A 23380-nucleotide genomic window follows, 5' to 3' on the forward strand; every position below is an offset into this window, starting at 1 on the left:
GACACCTACATTGGTTCCATAACTTAGCTGTAGTGAATAGTGCTTCAATAAATATTGATGTGCAAATATCAAAAAATTAAAAGACATACAAGGAAAAAATGAAACAGTAACAGCAGGTGAGAAGAGAGAAAATGTTCACACATGAACAGCATAGAAGTTTGGAGAAATGAGCCAAACTTTATGTTTATAACCTGTATGTAACAGTAGCAAGGACAAACAGCGTTTCTTCAGAGAAGATATTGTAACAACATCAACAACAAATATATTCATTGATTAAAATATATCTAAAAGACATAACTCTATATTAATATGTGGATTTTACTGTACTTGAGTTCTGATTCAAACTGGACTGGGGAAACTGGCATTGATGAGACAATCAAATACAGGATTGCATGTTCAGAAGCCTATCATTTTGAGTCTTTTTACAAATTGGTTTTTGCTTTTGAGGTTTTGTTTCAGTGTTTATTTTTATTTATTTTTATGTGCACGTGTGTGTGTTCATGCATAGGTGTACTAGGTCGCTGTAAATGAACTGTGCTTGTGCAACGTTCTGTGTCTCCCTTGAGTTGGTGGCTTGGGAATTGAACCCAGGACAGCAGACTTTTCAACAAGTATCTCTAACTACTGAGGCATCTTCCCAACCCCTGGGTTTTTGTTTGTTTTGTTTCTGTATCTGAGGCTGGGTCTTTCTATGTAGCCTTGGCTGGCCTAGAACTTGGAGCAATCTCCTGCCTCCATCTCTCGAGTGCTTAGATTACAGGTGTGTGTCACCGTGCTGATTGGTGGGTTTTTATTATTATTATTATTATTTGTATTGAATTCTTACCTTATAGAGGAACGTTCTGAAATTTTTTAAAAAATTGTTTATTAAAATAAAATTGTGCTCCAAGCTATACAGAGCAAGTTAATATTACCATCATAATATATACAATTGTCTTTTAAAGTATAGATGCGAACATGTTGGGGGATTTCTTCAAAATGACAGCAAGGGCAAGGTACCGACCGGTGAGACAAGATTGGCCGTGGTTTGATCATGGCTGCAGCAGTATGTAGAGGCTTCATCTTACCATCTGCCTACGTTTGTGAGTGCATAAAATCTGCCGTAGGAGAACATGCAAAAAGTTCACAAAAGCCGAGCGGAGGAAGCTCCGCCCCAGGGCCCTGGTCTGCTCTGGCAGCGCAAGCTGCGCTTTCTCCCCACTCTCTTACCCCCGCCAGGGCAATCCCTTACCGTTCCACATTAAAACGCGCCTTCCTTTTTCTTCCAAGGGCCCCGCACATTGTCCCGAGCCCCTAGCAGTTAACCCCCAGTCTCGGATACCCAGAACCAAGATCTCTCGGTTTCCCCCACGTTCTGGGGCTTTTGGTCCGTCCCGCCGCCCATCCCGGGAGCGCGTCTTGTCGTCATGGCGACGCTTGGCGCGGGGCGGAATCCCGGGAACCCTGGTCTCCAGTGTGAGCAGCCTGAGGCCTCTGGCCAGGAGGGCCCCGGGGTCGCTGCCGATCTGCTGAAGCAACGTGAGCCCCCGGCGTCCAACCAGTGGTCAACCAGGGCAGGTGGGCCCCAAAGAAATGAGGATGGGGGTCTGCAGCTGACGCCCCCTCACCTTAGCAGGGGATGGAGTGAAAGGTCGCTGACAAAGGAAGGCGTTTTGACCAAGCTGACTAGGGGTGGGTGGGGGGGTGGGTGGGTATGTGTTTTGGAGTGACTGTGGGCCAACAAGGGTCTGGTTAATCGGTCATGAAAACTGTAGTTTTTGATATTGTACGGACTGTGAAGGGGTTGGAGGGTGAACTTGGGACAGCCAGTGGAGGGCAGGAGAGGAATGCCTTGGGTGACAGGCAGGCTGTGCTGGGGGTGAGGGTGAGGGTCAGAGAGGTGTGCCCACCGTTCACTAGTGGGAGGACGGAGAGGAGGCGACAAGAAAGTTCTTTCAGAATTGCTAACCACTTCCTTTGGCATTTCACCATATTTCTTGGACCCTGTGTGCTGTGGACCTTTGGAACACTGCAGCTTTGGGCCTTTCTCTAGAAGAAAAAAAAAAAAAAAAAACACGTCGACAGGCACGTGTGATTTTACGCTCAATGTCGGGGGCTTCTCATAACAGCTTGTGCACAGGCCCCAAGTTGAAACCATTGGATTATGATGTAAATTAGTGGGACAGCCGTGTGTGGGAACGGAGTGGCCAGCAGTGACGAGGGGCAGGGAGAGCCTGGGCCACAGTCCACGATGCAGAGACAAGAGGTGCATTAGTCAAGAATTGAGGGGGGTGGGGGGAAACGTGTGTTATTAGAGAAAAGCTTACTGTTGCTGTCTTCTCTCCAGGAAACGACCTTTAACTCTACAAGGGCAGCTCCATTTTTCATAAGATGGCCGTTGTAAAACCCCACAGGCAAGAGCTGAAGGATGGAGAAGACTCCTTTGACAAGGTGTCACCCCTGCTTCTGAAGAGCCTAGTGGAGGAACCCAGAAAAAGAGGAGATGTACCTAACCACCTCTTGGAGTCCAGTAAGTGGGAAGGGTTAGATTTGCCCGAGACCACAAATCTTCATGGGTGAATCCATAGTCCAGAAAGCATAATGGAATTCTTGGTTTTATGTTGTTTTATCCAGTCATATCAGTCTTCTCTGCTGAGAGCAGTCCTTGTGTGCGCACACACTCACGCAGTGCGCCCACCACGCGCCTGTGAGCATGCGTACATAGTGCTAGTCAAAGATGAGCCTGTGAAGAAGCCAGTGATGAAGAAAAAGGCTGTAGACGGCTTCCCGTTGCTGGGAGGAACATCCAAACCAGACAGTTTCGAGGAGGACCGATTTTATTTCAAGCTCAGAGATCAGGGGTTCCAGACGCAGCTGAAGCAGCTTCTTCCATCCACCCAAGCAGAGAGAGACAACCGGACAGCAAAACCAAAAGTAGCAAGCAGGGAAGCGGCAGCCCCCAGCAGGGACCCCCACCAGGGCTCGCACCTCTCTGTACACCTTTTGACTGGAGTTCCCATCCTCCCCCCAGTGACACCTTAGGACTAGACTCCAGGATCTGCCCCACTCCCCATTGACACCTCTACCAGCCAGGTGGCTGGAGACCCAAATTACAAGCCTTAATAAAATAGCTGAGGCACTGGAAAGATGGCTTAGCGGTTAAGCACTTGCCTGTGAAGCCTAAGGACCCCCGTTCGAGGCTCGATTCCCCAGGACCCACGTTAGCCAGATGCACAAGGGAGTGCAGGCATCTGGAGTTCGTTGGCGGTGGCTGGAAGCCCTGGTGCGCCCATTCTCTCCCCCCCCCATCACTCTCAAATAAATAAATAAAATAAACAAAAAAAAATAAAAAATAAATAAATAAAATAAGATAGCTGAGACTATGGGGGACATGTATTCAAATCTGTAGCTGCATTTGCAGAAAAAGTACCTGCTTTGCAAGTGACCTAAAAGCCTGCTGATGCTGGAATATAAAAGTCCCAATCCATTGAGTAGTGTTTGCCAGGGAGCCTTTGACCTCCCTCCGGCTATGGCCTACTTCCATTCTCAGGAGACATAGTGGCGCAATCCTTTAATCCCAGCGTTTAGGAGGCAGAGGTAGGAAGATCACTATGAATTTGAGGTCACCCTGAGACTGCGTAGTGAATTCCAGGTCAGCCTGGGCTAGGGTGAGACCCTACCTCAAAATAGGAACAAACAAAACAATAGGGTGTGCCAGGCTCAGGAGAACTTTTCTCCTTTAATAAGCTCTCTCTGTTTCTACTACTAGTCACAAGTTCCCGGTGCAATTCCTTGTTCCAGGGCACAACCTGAAAATTCCTGTGAGTGCCCTCAGGTCTTCAATATCTGCCTACAACTGTCCCACCCTCTCCACACTCCCTTGTCAACTTCGTGTCTAGAATCCTGACTTTCACCCGTTGCTCTCTTGCTTGAATACTCTCAACACTTCCCCTTACATGCACGATGAGCTGACAGCTCCTTCACGCACACACACTTGGTCCCCTTGGCTATTTGATCTGATGTGACCACCCAGCACCACGCCGGTGTTGTTCTTGACTCACCCTTGGCCCTGGCCACACCAGTCATCCTTCTCCTTCAGAGCATGGGCATTTTACATCTTCATGACAATCACAGGACACAGAGACCTGGGATTTTCTTTAGCTGAGTGGGGAGGCACATCATCTGTATAATTCGCATCTGAACACACACACACACACACACACACCTTCCTGGAACATTCTATTTCTGTTTCACTGTTGGAGAAGCTAAGATGTGGCAAAATCCCATGCTTTCCCAGAGGTGAATACCTTTTAAGGGAAGAACTGGTATTCAGCTGGCAGAAACCCATGGCCAGTGCTCCACCATCATATTCAGTAGTCCGCATCAAACTCATCCTTCAAGCCCCATATCTAACTTCAGAAATGTAATTTCTTTTACATTGAGGACTTTAGTGAATGAACATATTGCATGATGGCCATATTCCCACTGGATTATACTCTTCTGTTCCCTCTCCCTCACCCGCCCCCCACTTCTACCAAGATAGAAGCCAGCTTCTTGCTGGCTAGCTCTCATAGTATTGGAAAGTGCTGTGTGAGCCGCTAGGGAACAAAGGTCACCTGAGAGGGAACAAGTAGCGAATCCTACAAGATACAAAATCGACTCTCCAGGCAAGATCATTGCAATAGGATCACACAGGCTATGGCTGTAATCAACTTGTTGTTGGATTTTTTTTTTTTTTTTGAAATGGGGTGTCATGTGGCATAGGATGGCCTTAAACTGGTTATGTATTTGAAGATGACCTTGAACTTCTGATCGTCCTCCTTCTACCTACCAAGTGCTAGGATTACAGGTGTGTGCCACCATGCCAGGTTTATAAGGTACTGGGGATTGAATCCAGGGCTTTGTGCATTCTAAGCAAGTACTTTACCAAGTAAGCTCTTGACCCAGAGCCCAATAAAAATGTAATTTCTGGTGTGACTCTTTTGCCAGCTTCAAGCAGGTCAAGGGTTGAGGAGATGACCCAGTGGATAAAACACTTGCTGTACAAGTGCAAGGACCAGAGTTCAGATCCTCAGAACTCACAAAAATGCCAGGTGGGGTGGCAGCCCAATCTGCAATCCCAGCAGGCAGGAGGCAGAAGCAGGGGTGCCAGCAGCAATCTAGCTAGCAAGACAAGCTCATCAAGAGCCTTGGGTCCACGTGAGAGACCCTGCCTCAGTAAATGAGGTGGAGGGTGATGGAGGAAGACACTCAATGTCTGGCTTCTACATACACACACACACATACACAGGCACATATGTGTGCAACCACACACACATGAATACACATACGTGCATACAAACCACACATATGTGCAAATTGTTATACTTGACCATTTCTGATCAGAAAAATGTTACTTTGTGACCCCAAAACAAAAATCTTTGAGTGTTAAAGATTATAGAATAATGGTAATTTTCACAATTAAAAATGATCTAATGCCTTACAGAGATCACCAGTCTCCAACCACAAATTCTAGCCCTTTATTTGACCAAAAGCTGATGACAATGACAGTGGCCTATTGAGAAGAAAACACTAAACCTTTCAAACCCTCTTCAAATGGATCTCAGAACCACAGTGTACAAAGGGATGGATGCCAGTTTGCCAGATGTGGGCAAAGTCCAAAGTTTACCATGTGTAAGAAATCAGCAATGCCCAGGATGGTGGCTTAGTGTTTGGAGCCAGGCAGAATTGGACTCGATTTCTGACCACCAGCCATGGGCAAGTCGCTTCCCCATGTTGAGTGTCTGCTTCTCCCCTGCTCAGTGGAGACATTACTCTCTGGAAGTGGGCCAGGCATCACTGGTGTCTTCAGATACTGGGGTCCTATGGGCACCTCCAGACAGTTCCAGGGGCCTGTGACCTGGAAGAAGGAATTGAGCAGAGATACACAGATGCTAGCAGAAGCAGGGATAGAGTCTCAACAGACAGTACACTTTCAAGAGATGGGAGTGGGGTAGAACAGAGAGAGGAAATTGAGTCCAAGCAGCCCACTGTACAAAGAGATGGGGCTTGTATGTCATATTGCTGAGGCTTTGGGGGTTACTTTCATAGAATAATCTTTCTCACACATGCTCTGCCTGTTACACACAGTTCTACATACAACTTCATGCATCACATGTCTCTTGAGTATCTTGGATTTCTACATGGGTATGGGTGTTTTGGTCCCATGAGTCACAGGTCACTCTGGACTGCCTCAGTGTCTCACCAGTAGCTCCAGCCAGTGCTAGTCAGCCTCAGTTGAAGGGTTTCCAGCCACAGGTTTTTCTCATATGCTCATTGTGAAGCCTCTGTGTAAGGCTTCTGGACTTTCTGTTCACCCTACTCTCCTGCCTCATTATGGACCCATGGGTGCGGAGCCTGCCTGACAGAAAACCCAGAAGACCTACAAATATGCTCTCGGTATCTAGTCCACATGCTTCCACCCCTGCCTGAATTAAGAGCAGAGATTGGCTTTATAGAACTTGACACTTTTATGAGCTTAGCTCTTTAAACCTTGTTAAAATTATAATAAAAGTGTTCATATTACAGCAATGGCTATTCGAGGCTTTACTGTCTATGGTGATATTGAGAGCTTTAAGGTGATTCTATATCACAGTGTAATGCTGTCCAGGAGAAATCAAATAATAATAATTAGATTCACAGTAATAAAATTAAGAACTTGGTGTTTGAAAACTTTGCACTTGGCATTCTCAGCATGGGAAGTGATCTCATTGGGAGTGCGAAGGCAGAATGTGTATAGTCTTTACAAGTTGGTGTTTAATCAGAAGGATTTATATGGTCAGGTGTGGTGGTACACTCCTTTAATCTCAGCTCTTAGGAGGCTGAGATAGAATAATTATGAGTTCAAGGCCAGGGTGAGCTATAGAGAAAGACATGTATGATGTTTGGAGAGCAAATAATTTTAACAGCTAATAAGGGTTGGGAGATGGCTCAGTGGCTTTAGCCCTTGCTACATAAGTGTGAGGACCTGAATTCTGATCCCCAGAATTCACTCAAGCACAGGAGCCTGTCTGTAATCCCAGCACACAGGATACAGACATAGGGGAGCTCTAGGCAAGCTGGGTAGCTGGACTGGCTGAAATGGTGAGCTCTGAGTTTAAGTAAGAGATCCTACCTCAGTAAATAATTTGGAGAGCAATCAAGAAAGACACCAGGGGCTGGAGAAATGTCTTAGCGGTTAAGCACTTACCTGTGAAGCCTAAGGACTCCTGATCGAGGCTCAATTCCCCAGGAACCACGTTAGCCAGATGGACAAGGGGTGCATGCATCTGGAGTTCATTTGCAGTGGTTGGAGGCCCTGCTGTGCCCATTCTCTCTCTCTATCTCTTTCTCTGTCTGTCTGTCACTCTCAAATAAATAAATAGAAATAAACAAAAAAATAAATAAAAAAGAAAGACACCAGATGCCAACCTCTACATGCAGACACCTGCACACACATATGTACCCCCACACATGTGAACATGCTGGCACAAATGCACATGCACAAAACCCACATGCAAAGTATTAGGTAACAGACATGATACAGATTTGTATTGCAAAGAAAACATCTTCCCAATGATGCTTAAAAGTAGAAAGGAAACTGGGAAGGTGGCTCGGTGGACAAAGTGCTTGCCACACAAACACAAGCACCTGAGTTCAATCCCCAGAACCTACATAAAGCATACAGCCAGACCCCGTAGCAGGCATCTCAGCCCACCTACCGCAAGGTGGGAGGCAGAAAAAAGAGAATTGTTGGGAAGCTCACAGGCAAGTTAACCTGGTGAACACTGTGGTGAGCAAGAGACCCTGCCACAAACAAGGTGGAAGGTGAAGACAAACACCCGAGGTTGTCCTTTGACCTCCACACACTCACATATATGAACACACCTGTGTGTGTGTGTGTGTGTGTGTAGGAGTCCAGTTTATTTGGAACCTGGAATTAACCTTACTGACAACTATACCCACTGTCTCTAACTTTCATGGGCTTGAAATGCCCTAAATCAAAGAAAGCTCACGCTAATGGGATCTTCTTTAATGCAATATTCTCTTTAATGTCTCACAAGGGACTTATGTACCTTGCTTTTATAGAGATTTATGCCAAGCTCCTGAATAACAAGGTTATCGAAGCCAAACCCGGCATAGTGCATTTTGGAGGCTGCCAAATAGAAAAGCAGCACCAACAGATTCTGGTAGGTATTTCTTTTTGGTATGTGTAGCATGTTCCATGTATGTGTGCATGGTGTGTGCACATGGCGTACAGATGCACAGGCTTGATAAGGCCAGAAGGGTACGTCGAGTGTCCTCCATCATCCTTCTGCCTTTTTTCCCTGATACAGTTTATCGCTGAGCCTAGGGCTCCCCATTCTTTCAAGGATGCTGGCTGACCAGTGAGCCCCAGGGATCCTCCTGTCTCTTCCTCCCTCAGCACTGGAGTCCCAGGCATGTGTGGCCATGCCCACCTTTATATGCAGATGCTAGGGATTAAACTCAGGTCTTCATCCTTGTGTAGCAAGTGCACTTTCATATGGCGCCATCTCCCCAGCCCTGTGGTAGGTACTCTTTAAGGGGGATAACCGTAATAATGAAATGACACTCTACAGAGCAGTTTAGTCAGCCAAAAAGTTAGTTCCAGGATTACAACTTGTAAAGGGGCACCGGCGTCCTTGGACAAGTTATTTCTGCTCTGCCAAAGGCCCCTCCCAGCACTCTCTGCAGTGGATGTCCCCGTGAGCGACTCTTCGGACCAGGTACAGTGCCTCGGTGAATATGACCTGACTGAGTCCGCATATTCACTCGGTGAGGAGGGCATCTAGACTAGGAAAGCGAGATTCTGAAAGCTTAAGTCATTTGTTCAAGCACACAGGGCACAGGTGATGGGGATGGAACTGGACTCTGAGCCACTGTGGCTTCAACACCAGAGAAAGGATCACCCCCGTTCCCTGGAGGCCCCAGCTCAGGGTCCCTTGGACCTAATCAGTCCAGGCACCATGCCTAAATCTGTCATTCCGGATCCTCTTCCTTCATCTACGTGACACCACGGTGGCGGCACTGTGTAACTTCAGGGTCCTACCTGCACTGCACACCTGTGTGAAACTGGATCCCCAATCTCATGGACTTCCCATAATCCTCTAATCACGCCACACGCGACTTCTCAGAGCTAGGCCACACTGGGCGCTAGAGTTGAGCTCTATATCTAGTTGACCTCTGAGCTGCGTGGGGTGAGACTTTGTGGGTGATATGCTCCCTCTGAGCCTGTCCCCAGTCACCACAGCACTTTCTACCCTTAGAGGTGGCGTCTTCTTAGAAGCCATGACTCCAGGGGAACTGTCTTAAGACAGAGCTGCAGTCATTGTGCCCGGCTGTTCAGGGAGAAGAGAGTCCCCTGGAGAAAAAGGACAAGTGCTGTCGGGAAGTGAAGGGAGGTTTCCAAGTCCTGCACGAGGAAGTAGAGCCCCGAGAGGAGACGAGGAAGCTGTCAGCAGCCAGGCTCTTCTCTTGGGAAGACGGTAGGATTAACGTCTGTGGTTAGGGACCTCCTGCCTTTTAGACATCATGGCTTTTCCTGTTCACAGTTTCTGTCAAGGTCATGGTAGACTAGATCTAAAACATTAATTATTGACAATTACTCATTCTTTATAAAGTCAATGTATACCAAAATCTAAACCTGTATTTTTTTTGACATTTTATTTTTTTAACAAGGTTCTAGTCTTATATCCTCCCTTCTCTGTCCCACTTTGCCTGAGGGCTCTCCTCAGTGGGGTTGTTGAAGTTAACTGCTAGGTAAATGAGACCTCAGTTAGTATGTCTCTGTGGGGTGGAGGGATGCCGTGCCTCGGGATATTTCTACCCACCCTGTGGCTCTTACAGTCTTCCTGCTCCTTCTTCTACAATGGTCCCTGAGCCTTGGAAAGTCTTTTAGCAGTCTTAAACCTGTATTTTTATTTGTTCATTTTTAAATTTCTTGACAGAATCATTGAAATGCAATTCGTATTCTATATACAGTAATGAAGTTCACATACTGCATACAATACACATAAAACACAGGAATCACCACTATGGTTCAGAATGGTTTTTTATCACCCCCAAAGGAAACTACACACCTATTATCAGTCATTCCCTATACACTCCTCCCTCATATGATCCCTCTTGCCCAGGCAAACATTCAGCTACTTTCTATCTGTCTGGAGACAGTGTTAGGGTTCAAACTCAGGCTCTTACACATACTAGGCAAGTGCTCTACCCCTGAGGCACATCCCCAGTGACAAGCTATATGTATTGATTTCTAACTATGTCATTTGTCCTGAATATGGTGTAGAGAGTTGAACCAGGGCCTCATACATGCTAAGCAAACATTGAACTGCTGCCTATACATCCCCAGTGCTATTTCTGATTTCTGTAGACTTACCTGTCCTGGACGCTGCCCACTGTGAAATCACATGCCGCATGGTCTTGTGTCCCTTCACGTAGCATGTTTGCCATACTCATCCAGCTTGCAGTATGAAACAGCCACACTGTTTATCTATCCATTAGCTGACAGGCATTTGAGCTGTTTTCACACTTTGGGGCTGCTCTGAATAGCATCGGGGGCTGCCATGTACATTCCTGTGCATGATTTTGTGTAGACATACTTTCAGTTCTCTTAGATATCTCCCATGACACAGTAATTTTTGGTAGCTGCCGTAACAGTGATAGGCAAGTATGTTATGAAATCCTGTGGATTATCTTTTAAGTCTCCTTTTTTTCCAACTTCTTTTTGTACACTTTTATTGAGAATTTTAATGCATGAACATACTATAGTTTGATTGTATTCCCATCCCATGACCCTCTTTTGCCTCCCCTTCCCCACCCCCATTCCACTGAGGGTGACGTCCCATTCTTTTTGTCACCCTCCATCCTCTATGTCAAAATGGTGATGGGGGACTGGAGAGATGGCTTAGCCATTAAGGCATTTTCCTGAAAAGTCAAAGGACCCAGGTTCAACTCCCTAGAACCCACATAAGCCAGATGCACAAGGTGGTGCATGCATCTGGTGTTCATTTGCAGTGGCTGGAGGCCCTGGCATGCCCAATCCCTATCTGCCTCTCCTCTCTGTCTCTCAAATAAATAAATAAAAATAATTGTTAAATGTTCATGGGCTCAGAATGGTGAGGGTCCTGTTGGGGTATCAGTAGCCACTGTGAGGACATGAACGCACCCATCAGTTCATGCCCAAAGGACAGTGCACCAAAGTACTCCTTTCCACTCTGTGGCTCTTCCATTCTTTCCTTCTCCTCTTCAATGACATTCCCTGATCTTTGGAGGGTGTGATCAAGATACCCTATTTGTGTTGAGCTCTCAACAACCTCTTATTTTCAGCCTTAACCCTAGCTGCACCAGAACACTTTGTCCTGTAACTCTTAGTAAGTTTGAAAGCAGAAAGTGAGAATGCTTCAACTTCACTCTTTTTTAAAATATATATATTATTTATTTCATTATTTATTTGCAAACAGGGTGAAAAACAGGTACTGAGAGAGAGAATGGGTGCACCTGGCCTTCCCACCACTGTGACCAAACTCCAGCCGTGTGCTCCACTTTGTGCATCTGGCCTTATGTGCACACTGGGAAAGCTAACCCAGCCCATCAGGCTTTGTAAGCAAGTGCCTTTTACCACGGAGCCATCTCTTCCCAGGCCCTTTGCTTTTTCAAGATCATTTTGAGTATTCTGGGTTCTCTGCAATTCCATATGGACTTTAGGATCAATTTGCCAATTGCTGAAGGGAAAAAAAAAAAGGCTGAACTGAGATCCTTTTTGTTTTGTTTTGTTTTGTTTTGTTGTGTTTGGGGAGAGGTGTTCATATGTTTTGGTTTTTTGAGACGGGGTGTCTTTACATATGTAGCCCATATTGGCCTCGAACTTCCAATCCTCCTGCCTTAGCCTCTCCATGCTGGGATTACCGATAAACACTCTGTGCCAGGCCTCATCCAGGATTTTGATAGGAGTTGTATTGAATCAGTTTGGGGGAGTTTTGTGATTTTTGTATTATGCCACAGTTCTTGTTTATGATATCTGTTTTATAAGTTTTATCATTAGCTTCAGGATATTTCCCTTCTGTGTGGGGGCAGGGCAAGAAAGCTCACTTTCCTCAAAATAAGCTTTCCTCAGAATCACACAAGTCCTTGTTGAAGGTTACAGGGTGGCAATTTTTAGGGGTAATAATTAAACATTTACTATACCAAAAAAATAAGCATTTTCTTTTAGATCTTGGCATGACCTTTAAATTTTCTTTTGAATTGGTCTCATCTATCTCAGGCTGGTCTCAAGTCCCCTATATTGTGAGGATGACTTTGAACTCCTGTTCCTCCTTCCTCCATGTCCTGGGCACTGGGATTACAGGCATATGCCACCATTTTGCATATACCACCACAGTTTGTATGGTGCTGAGGAGGACCAACACCCAAAGTTGTCCTCTGACTTCCACAAATCAGAAACCACTGCTGCTTTTTTTTGTTTGTTTGTTTGTTTTTGGTTCAAGGTATGGTCTTACTCTAGCCCAGGCTGACCTGGAATTCACTAGTAGTGGCCTTGAACTCACTGCAGCCCTCCTACCTCAGCCTCCCAAAAGCTAGGGTTAAAGGTGTGCACCACCACGCCCGGCCTTGTTTCTGCTTCCTCCACATGCAGCCCCATGCCTGACACACCGAAAGCACTCAGTAAATACTTGTGAGAGAATGATGCTGAATTCTCTCTTAGACAAGATTGACTAGGCACGAGTTCACTAACTCCAAGTAAATACAATGTACAGTCTAAATAACCACACAGTTTCTATCAGACATTAAAACAAACAGAGGGAGATAAAAGTACGAAATTATTTCATGTGAATGGCATTCTGGCAAGTATAGAAGAGCCAGATTCCTGTTTCCACCAACTATGTTAAGCAGAAGCCCAAGGCCATTTCCTTAAAATTCTTAACAAATGAGGGGGGAAATCCCACAACTCTACTTAGGTTTTGTCACAAGAAACTATGTGAATTGTCCACACATGGACAAATTAAATGTGTGTTTAAAACCACAGTAAATTGCTCATTAATACTTGAGATAAAGCCAGAGTTAATTAAAGTATTTGCAACATTTTATTTGCATTCAAGTTACTTGAAAATTTTGAAGTAATGGGCTGGAGAGATGGCTCAGCAATTAATCGCACTTCCTTTGCCAGCATGAGGGCCCAAAGAGGCATGAGACTGCTTCAGTTGGATCCCCAGGAACCCCATAAACAGCTGGATGTGGTCATGTATGTCTGTAACCCCAGTTCTTTAAGGGAGCAGAGACTGGGGAATCACTGGAGCTCATGAAAAATCAACAAGCTCTGGACTCAGTAAGAGACTCCAACTTAGGCATGAATGAGTAGCAAACGATCGAGAGGAATACTCCATGTCCCTCCCCCTAACCTCTGCAAGTGGGTGCATCCTACCATAGATGAGTACATAGGGTGCCAAATGGGCCCAGTCACACCACACACACACACACACACACATACACACACACACACACACACACACACACCATGTGTGCATGCTTAAAATAATGGTACTCACTTTTTAAAAACCAACCCCCATATTCTTTTGTTTCAATATTTATTTATTTGAAAGAGAAAGAGAAAGAGAAAGGAACAGATAGAAAGAGAGTATGGGTTCACCAGGGCCTCCAGCCACTGCCAACAAAGACACATGTGCCACCTTGGACAGCTGGCTTATGTAGGTCCTGGGGAATTGAATCTGGGTCTTTTGGGTTTGCAGAAACATGCCTTAACCACTAAGGAATCTCCCCAGCACCTCTTGTTCTACTATTATTTATTTATTTAAGAGTGGGTAGGCTAGAGAAAGAGTCAGAGGCAGAGAGGAAATGGGCATGTCAGGGCCTCTAGCCCCTGCCAATGAACTCCAGACACATGTGCCACCTTTTGCAGCCGGCTTTACATGGGTACTGGGGAACCAAACTCAAGTCCTTCATCTTTGCAGGCAAATGCCTTATCCACTGAGCCATCTCTCCATCTTCTTTTCCTCTTTTGTGTAAAGCCTCAGAAATTATTAAACACATAATCCATCAATTTTCCAAGGAGATAACCAGCATTGCTGCAGCCAGCCCCAGACAAAATCACTGCCCTGTAAAACCTTATCCTAACAAAATAAATAGTTCCCTCTGGCTTTCCATCATGATATTGGTGTTCAACTCCCTATGACAGCTTCTAGGGAGTCACCCCTCCTCAAATCCTGCTTCTCAACATAGGGGTGGTGAGGGGCTGGGAAGATGAATCGATAGCAAAAAGCACTGCTGTGTGTGCATGGAAGCCTGGGTTCAGAGCTCCAATGCCATGTCAGAGGGGGCATGGTAGTTCATGCCCATAACCTCAATTCTGGGAGATGGAGACAGGAGAGTCTCTGTGGATTGCTGGCCAGTCAGCCTAGCTGAGTCAGTGAGCTCTAGGCTCGGCATGAGACCCCCATCCCTAAGAATGAGGTAGAGAGCAACTGAGGAAAATGCCTGACACCAACCTCTGTCATACACACACACACACACACACACACACACACACAAACACACACACACCATATATATGCAAAGCAAACAGAAAAAATACTATTAGGCCCATGAATCCCAATGGTTTCTGCTCAGGGTATCAAAATTAAGACAATTGAGGGCTGGAGAGATGGCATAGTGATTAAGCACTTGCCTGTGAAGCCTAAGGACCCCGGTTCGAGGCTCAATTCCCCAGGACCCACGTTAGCCAGATGCACAAGGGGGCGCACGTGTCTGGAGTTTGTTTGCAGTGGCTGGAATCCCTGGCGCACCCATTCTCTCTCTCGCTCTCTATCTGCCTCTTCCTCTCTCTGTCACTCTCAAATAAATAAATAAAAATCTTTTAAAAAAATTAAGACAATTGAAACTATAGTAAAAACATATGGCATCTTAATTTAGGGCACCAGTGTTGCCCTCCATTTAGAGAAATACAGCATGAAGCAACAATTAGGGTGATTTGTACAAAAGCCCTTTAAGGAATTTGTAGTGTTACTTGACTTAGCCCTACATCCCTGGGGTGAAGTATGGTCTTCTCTGAGAAGTTGTATCACCCAAGGGACTCCAGACTTGGAGGCTGAGATGTTGTGTTTGGAAAGCAATGACAAATGTGTGGGGTTGAAGACGGGCTCCGCTCACCCCACACCGAGCCTCCGCTGGAGGCTTACTCTAGAGCACTCCATCCAGGGCAGAGTAAACGGTCCAATGACTACAGGCAGAAGCACGATGGAGACATGGGTCAGGGAATGACGAGAACTCTGAATTCAGTAACAATGGTTCAACCCTTAGTGGTTTTTATGGCGGGGAGTGAGAAGAGTGGGTATTGTCCTTGGATTTTGTGCCTGTGTGTGCACATTCACGTGTGTATAGATGGTGTGGAGGCCTGAGGCCAATATAGGGTTGCCTGCTTTTGAGGCAGGGTCTCTCATTGGCCTGGAGCTTGCCAGCCGGTTTATACTGACTGCCAGTGCACCCCAGGGATCCACCTAGCTCTGCCTCCCCAGTGCTGGGATTGTACGTATCACCACACCCAGCATTTTTACACAGGGTCTGGGAATCAAGTTAAGTCCTTATGCTTGCAAGGCAAGCACTTCACCATCTGAGCTGTCTCCCCAGCCTGAGAAGTTCTTAAAAATGGAAGAAAAGGCTGAATTTCATGTTGGCTTAAAATGGTTCCCTGTGAAGGCGGCCCTGAGGAAAGCATGGGGCCAGGAGAGGGCCAGCTCCCAGGCCAACAGAGGTCCTGGCGGAGTTGAGGGTCACCGACCCCAAGTTGAAAGACAAGATAGGACTCTAGGCAGTCTTATCTTGCCTCGAAGATAATGCTGGGTTACTCAAGTTTTGTTACATTTTCAAATAAACATTTAATACTAATTAAAAGTACACTTTTTAAGCAGATAAATTTTTTTCTTTGAATTTTATTCTGGTTTTAAATGTAAAGACAAGTAAATCATTATATCCCTGAAAGGATATTATTATAACAACCTAAAAATAAAGCTGATTTGTTGATGCAATATAAGAAGAAGAATAGGGACTAGACAGATGGCTCAGTGGGTAAAGTACGGGGTGTGAGTGTGGGTCCCCAGCACACACATGAAAGCTGGGTGTGGGATGCAAGTGCCATGACCTCACAGTGCCTGACCCTACCTACACAAGACCATCATAATAGGAAGAAAAGATCATGACATCAAAATAAAAGAGAGACTGATTGAGAGGAGGAGGGGATAAAATGGAGGATAAAATGCATGTGCCTGTCAGAAGGATCCCTGGAGCAGCTGATCTGAGTTGGTAAGACAGTGAGAGAGGGCCTGTCTTAAAGGATTAGGTGGAAAGGGATGAAAGAAGACACCCAACAATGATCGCCGGGCTCCACATGAGCACACACACACATGCACACATGCACACACACACACACGCACACACACACACACTTGCAAAAAAAGATTAAGGCTGGAGAGATGGTTAAAGGTGCTTGCTTCTAAAAGCCTGTCAGCCTGGATTCAATTCCCCAGATCCCATGTGAAACCAGTTGCACAAAGTAGCCTGTGCATCTGGAGTTCATTTGCAGTGGTAGGAGATCCTGGCGCACCCGTATTCTCTCTCTTTCAAATAAATAAATATGGTTTTTTTTTTATTTTTACTGACAACTTCCATGACTGTAAACAATATCCCATGGTAATGCCCTCCCCTCCCCCCCACTTTCCGCTTTGACACTCCATTCTCCATTTTATCCCCTCCTCCTCTCAATCAGTCTCTCTTTTATTTTGATGTCATGATCTTTTCTTCCTATTATGACGGTCTTGTGTAGGTAGTATCAGGCACTGTGAGGTCATGGATATCCAGGCCATTTTATGTCTGGAGAAGCACGTTGTAAGGAGTTCTACCCTTCCTTTGGCTCTTACATTCTTTCCACCACCTCTTCCGCAATGGACCCTGAGCCTTGGAAGGTGTGAGAGAGATATTTCAGTGCTGAACACTCCTCTGTCACTTCCTCTCAGCACTATGATGCCTTCTGAGTCATCCCAAGGTCACTGCCATCTCAAAAGAGAAGATTCTCTAACCAAAAGTGAGAGCATTAATATATGGGTATGAACATTAAGAGAAGTGCTTACTGGGCAGTTTGGTGAGCATAGTATATGCATTTAGCCAGACAACAGCATACATTACACCCCTAGGGCTCATGCCTGTCCCTGTCGTAGGTTTTCATTATCAGGGATATATTCCCTCCCATGGAGCAGGCCTCAAGTCCAATTAGAGGATGGTTTATTTCTCCCATAACAGATGTGCCACTGTTGCACTGATTGGCTCCTTTGGCCTTGCTGGCCAAATATAAGGCTTGCAGTGTCCACTGTTGAGTATCTTCACTGGGGATTTCTCTTTCTCCCATTGAACTGCATGCAGAGTGGCTTTTTCCAGCTTTCTGTCAGCTGGTCTATGTGAAGGAGGTTTTCAGCTCAGCTCTAGCAGGATTTTTCAGTGATCTTGCAGCCCACGTATGTGGAGTCTTCAGCAATAGGGTCTTAACATCTATTCCTGGTGGGAAACCAAGGGCCTCAGCAATGGTCTGTAATGTTTTGGGGGCATCAGAGACCTCCCTGGCCAACAACTCACTGGAAGGTATACCATCTCTGGCACTGAAAACTTTCTAGTAAAAATCTATGGCTCCTGAGTGTCCCATTGTCCAAAAGGTAGGTTTCCATGTGACTTATTATATCCTCTTAGATTTTGATTAGCCCTCCTTCCACCCCTCCTTTACCCAATCACTTCTCCTGACCTCACTTAGGCCTTTTCATGCCCATTAATCTGTTCTTCTACTTACATATGTATAATACCATCCTATTAAGTCCCCCTTCCCTTTCTGTTCCCTTTATATCTCCTTGATATCGGTGTGAGTAGGAAGAAAACTCAGTAGCAAAGGCCAGTAAGCTAGAAAAGAGATATAAAAATATTTTTAAACATTTAAAATAAAAGATAGGATAGAAGTTTAAGCACTGAGATTTCTGAACTACAAGACAGTAGGAGGCAGCAAAGAGTCCTACCCAGGGGCTTAGACCCAGTTTTGAGCCATGAATGAGTGACTGCATCTGCATTAAATAAGGGGCGTGGGGGCTGGAGAGATGGCTTAATGGTTAAGGTGCTTTCCTGCAAAGCCTAAGGACCCATGTTTTACTCTCCAGATACTACATGAGCCAGATGCACAAGATGATGCAAGCACGCAAGGTTGCACGTGCACACAAATGTGCACGCATCTGGAGTTGGATTGCAGTGGCTGAAGGCTCTAGCCCACCAATGCACTTGCTCGCTCTCTCTCTCTCTCTCTCTCTCTCTCTCTCTCTCTCTCTCTCTGTCATAGAAAAAAATACAAAAAAAGGGGGTTGGGGATTTAGCTCAGTGCATGAGTGCTTGCCTAGCAAGCGCAAGGTCCTGGGTTTGGTCCTCAGCACTGAAAAAAATACAAAAAAAAAAAAAGAGGGAAAAACAAGGGGCTTGGAGCTAGGAAGATAGCTCACTTGTAGCATGCTAACCTAGCATGCATGGTGCCATAGGTGCCATCCCCAACCCTGCATAAACCAGGCATGGTGGTGCACACCTATAATCCTAGCACTCAGAAGATGGAGGCATGATGATCAGGAGTTCAAGACTTCCCTCTGTTACATAATGAGTTTGAGGCCAGCCTGGGCTTTGAAGCACTATCTCAGGGACAAAAGGAGCAGGGGTGGAGATTGTACTAAATAGTCTCTCAGTTGTCCTAGGGCTCAGATAACGCAGTCTTTAATAGGACAGAAGACATGGGTTTTTATGATAAACGGTGGATATTTGCAACTTAGTAGACAACTACAAAATGAATAGAATTTCGAGTCTTGTCAATGTATTTTGGGAATCAATTTTTTTTGTTTGTTTGGTATTCCCAAAAGTTCCTTGACTATGTCCCCTGGAATTATCTTGAGCAGTGTTTGGTTTCAACATCTCTGGCCACACCAGGCAGAGTAGCACACTCCTATAGTCCCAGCTATAGGAGGCCAAGGCAGGAGAATCACTTGAGCCTGGGAGTTAGGGACCAGTCTAGGCAGGTGGAGGCCAGATGACAAGCGAGGGTGTCTTTTTCAATCCCTCTCCACCTTCTTCTTTAAGACGGGGCCTCTCTCACTGTGGCATTCACAGTCCTCCTTCATGACAAGCATGGGGACAGAGGTCTTCATCAGGACCACCAGATACACAGCACCTGTCTATCCCCAGGTGGAGCCTGCCACCTCCAGCCTCTAAGCTTGGCCCAGCACATCTGTCTTCCTAGACTCTTCTGGAAGGATTTACCCTTGTGTGTTGTCCCCTGGATCCAGCACCACCTCCTCTGCATGGCTTCTTAGCAGCCAAGAGAGGCCCAGGAAACTTTTACTTTTAGGCATTCAGCATATTAGGGAAAGTATAACAAAAAAAGGTCAAAATGGTGGTACTTGAAGAATATTTCCATGAAGCTGGGGAGATGGCTCAGTTGGTAAAGTACTTACTTGCCTTGCAAGCATGAGAAGCTGAGTTTGAGCCCCAGAACCCGGGTAACAATGACAGGCACAGTGGCTTGCAATCCCAGTGGGAGAGGCAGAAACAGGTGGATCCTGGGGGCTGAGGTGGAGAGGGGCTGCTGGCCAAGTAGGTAGTCTAGCCTACTTGTCTCAAAAAATAAATAAATAAATAAGAATAATAAGCTAGATGGTGCCTCCTGTGGCCTTCACATCCCCGCAGGCACACACATGCATAAATGAACATGTGCACACACATAATGTTTCCATGTAATGTAAAGGAACTTTAAACATGTGCAGTCAACTTCTGGACTTCCATCAGAAGCCAGTGTCTGAAGTTGAGGCACAGGGCCTCAGGCAATGGGCCTTCTGAAACTCCAGTGAGGGCCAAGCCTCTGCCTTACACCTTTCGAACCAAAGGTCACTTACCCCTTCCTGAGGCAAAGCCAAAATTCTCTGAAGACACAGTCCATGCTTCCTCTCAAGCAGAGGAGAAGCGCCTCTCTCTCAGACAGGCAGTTAACTTGTCCCCAAACAATCCGGCTTCACAGAATAACCATTCCTACTGGTCAGAAGACAGCCCCTTCCACTGGACCTGACGACAGGTAAGTGACTCAGTCACATGCCTTCCCTGCCTTTCTGGCACCCAGGCAGCCTCTGGCCCAGAGCCAGTGGCTTGTAATCAAAGAGCCAGTGGAGCTGGAGGCAGCCTTGCCGCAGATGCACTCAGGACCAGACTGAGTTCAACCGAGAGCGCACACAGTGGCCATGCGGGACTTGGGGGGATGCAAAGGACCCCATATCCTCTTGGGATTGTTCCTAAGGAGGACAGTAGACTCAGGAGTATATTTTAATCATGCTTTAAATAGTGTACACTATATTTCACGTCTTCTAAAAAGCTAAAAATATTATGTCTCCTCAGTTCCCTGAGGAATAAGATGAAGTATAAACAGATGCACCCATAAATCCATACAAAGTGCCCTGACTCTCACTGCTTCTTTTTCTCACCCAGTACCTGGTCAATATTTCTGACGAAGACACGCATGTTCATATTTTACCCCCACAGACCAAATACTTCCAGATAAGCTATGAGAAAAAGGTAAGCATCCATGTACCAGGTCATGGTTTTCTTTTAATGTGCCTGTGTGTATATGCATGTGTGTTTTCACATGTGCACATACACATCTGTAAATGTGTGTATGCCTGTGAAGTCTCAGGGGACAACCTCGGGTGTCGTTCCTCAGGTTCCATCCACCTTTATTTTTAGACAGGGTTTCTCGTTGGCCTTGAGCTCACCGAGCGTAGGCTAGGCTGGCTGACTAGAGGACCCCAGCGGTCTTCAGTCTCCCCCTCCCCAGAGCTGGGATTAGAAGTGCACACGAGCCACATTGGCTGTGGCTTTCTGTCAGGCCTGCTGGGCTGAGTGTGTGGCGTGTCGTCCCCCCACAGAGCTGCAGCCCCCCAGGGCTGGGGCCTGTTCAGACAACAGCAAACTTGTCTTCCAGGAACACCGCCTGGTCCCGGGCTTGTCTCTGAAGATCACCATTACATTTTCCCCAGATGAGTGGCGCTACTATTACGATTGCATCCGTGTTCACTGTAAGGTAAGTCCTGACATTTGCTGTGTAATGGGGTTAGGGATGGTGAGAAGAGCCCCGATGACTGATCAGAACTTCCGGGCAGTGGGTGAGGTTGTCGGTCAGCTGCTGCGCCTGAGTCCCCGCTACAGGCCCCTCAGCCCGGAAAGCCTGGACCGTCTCCAGAGTCACCCCGTGGTGCGGGCATGCACTGTCTGTGGTGCTAGGGGCCCATGAAGGCTTTGTCAAATACCTTGAACGTGCTCCTTTAAGCATGAGGCTAGAAAATGGACGGCCTGTCCACGCTGTGATTATAAACCGTGGCTTCTGGCCCGAGGCCACAGCAGGAATGTGCACAGACGGAGGTGGAGCCTGGCGGCCTGACTGACTGAGCTGGCCACATGGCCTGAGATCTTAGGAGCCTTTCCGTCCCCTTAGGTGACCCTCTGGCCTCCAACCAGAGCTAGCTCCACAGGTGACTCCTGACACCATGCGTTTCTCTACGTTGCCAACCCCACCTGGGAACCACAGAGGCTTCAGTTAACTACACACTGCACGTTTCCTAACTAAAATGGGAGATAGCAGCAATTGTTTTATTCTTTACTTGCAAGTAATGCTTTCATTACTTAGAATTTGTTCAGCAAAGTCTGACTTAAAGACATTTCAACTTGACTTTCATGTTTGCTTATTTGTTGTTTGCTTGCTTATATAGGTATGTAGTGGTGTGTGTGTGTGTGTGTGTGTGTGTGTGTGTGTGTGTTTGTGTATACATGTTCCCACATATGGAAGGGCATGTGCACTTGGGAAAGGTGTGTATGTAGGCCAAAGGTTGACATCAGGGCCTTTCCTTGATCCATATTGTTTATTAAGACATTTTTTTCTTCACTTGAACCCAGAACTTCATAATTTGGCTAGTCTAGCTAGCCAACTTGTTCAGGGGACGCCCTGACTCTGTCTCCCAAGAGCTAGGATTACAGGCGAGTTGCCGTATCTGCCCAGCATATACTGAGTGCTGAGGGCTTGAACTCAAGTCCTCATGTTTACACAGTGACCACTTTACTGTTGAAACATCTCCTCGGCCTCATTTTTCATTTCTTTTTAATTTTTTTATTTTTTTGTTAATTTGTTTATTTGAGAACAACAGACAGAGAGAGAAAGAGGCAGATAGAGGAGAGAATGGGCACACCATGGCCTCCAGCCACTGCAAACGAACTCCAGACGCATGCATCCCCTTGTGCATCTGGCTAATGAGGGCCCTGGGGAATCAAGCCTCAAACCAGGGTCCTTAGACTTCACAGGCAAGCACTTAACCACTAAGCCATCTCTCCAGCCCTCAATTTTCATTTCTAAAAGGCACGCATCAGTCATCCCAGTACTGGAGAGTCTGAAGCAGGAGGATCTGGATTACCTACATAGTAAAACCTTGTCACAAAAAAAAAAAAATCATAAAAACTTGCAAGTTTGTGTATATTGATAGTATTGCCTCATGGACTCATCTTACTAAAGATGTTTTCCCACAGAGGCAGCAAAAACTCTAGATCCAAAACACTGAAATATTTTAGATGGAAAAACCACATTTCTTTAAGAACATGATAAAACAGGACCTGGGGAGATGGCTCAGTAGATAAAATCTTGTCACATAAGCGTAAGGACTGGAGTTCAGATCCCCAGCAGACACATACATGCAATGCCCACCTGTGACCAGTGCTCAGGAGAGGAAGTCATAGACATCCCCAGTGCAAGCTTGCTGACTGCACTAGCCAAATGGGCAAGCTCTGGGTGTGAGAGAGCCTCCTCCAACAAATAATGTGGAAAGCAATCAAGATGGCTCTCCATGATAACCTCACGTGTGTACACACCTGAAACATACATACATACACACACCAAAAAATAGAAAAAAGAAGACAATACACCACAGCTGGGGTAACAGTTCATTTGATAGACCACTTGCCTAGCATGCGTGAAGCCCCAGGTTTGGTCCCCAGCACCACGTAAACCAAGCATGGTGGTGTATGCCTACAATCCCAGCATTTAGAAGGTGGAGGCAAGAGGATCAGAAGCTGAAGGCCATCCTTAGCTAGTTCAAAGCCAGCCTGGGCTACATAAAACACTGTCTTGAAAAAATGACATTCTATTTAAGTTTTAAATTTTTTTTTACTTTTGGGGTTCTTTTGTTGTTGTTGTTTTTTAGGTAAGGTCTTACTCTAGCCCAGGCTGACCACAGGTCAGTAGCTTCAGGCT

At 46.1% G+C, this 23380-nt stretch overlaps 1 protein-coding gene across 2 annotated transcripts in view; it reads left to right on the plus strand.

Annotated features, from left to right (window-relative positions):
• The first annotated feature begins 1425 nt into the window (after window positions 1–1425).
• Cfap221 (cilia and flagella associated protein 221) overlaps window positions 1426–23380 on the plus strand; it is a 99382-nt gene continuing 77427 nt past the window's right edge. Inside the window, exons 1-5 of one of the 2 annotated variants that reach the window (XM_045150630.1) lie at window positions 1426–1557; window positions 2327–2509; window positions 8086–8186; window positions 20575–20661; window positions 21068–21166. In XM_045150630.1, the coding sequence (XP_045006565.1) occupies window positions 2371–2509; window positions 8086–8186; window positions 20575–20661; window positions 21068–21166 (426 nt within the window). In that variant the 5' untranslated portion in view covers window positions 1426–1557; window positions 2327–2370. The remainder of the gene's footprint in view (window positions 1558–2326; window positions 2510–8085; window positions 8187–20574; window positions 20662–21067; window positions 21167–23380) is intronic. The other variant, XM_045150631.1, reaches the window with a different exon arrangement.

The sequence above is a fragment of the Jaculus jaculus genome, chromosome 5, assembly GCF_020740685.1.
Source record: "Jaculus jaculus isolate mJacJac1 chromosome 5, mJacJac1.mat.Y.cur, whole genome shotgun sequence".
In the NCBI taxonomy this organism is placed as follows: Eukaryota; Metazoa; Chordata; class Mammalia; order Rodentia; family Dipodidae; genus Jaculus; species Jaculus jaculus.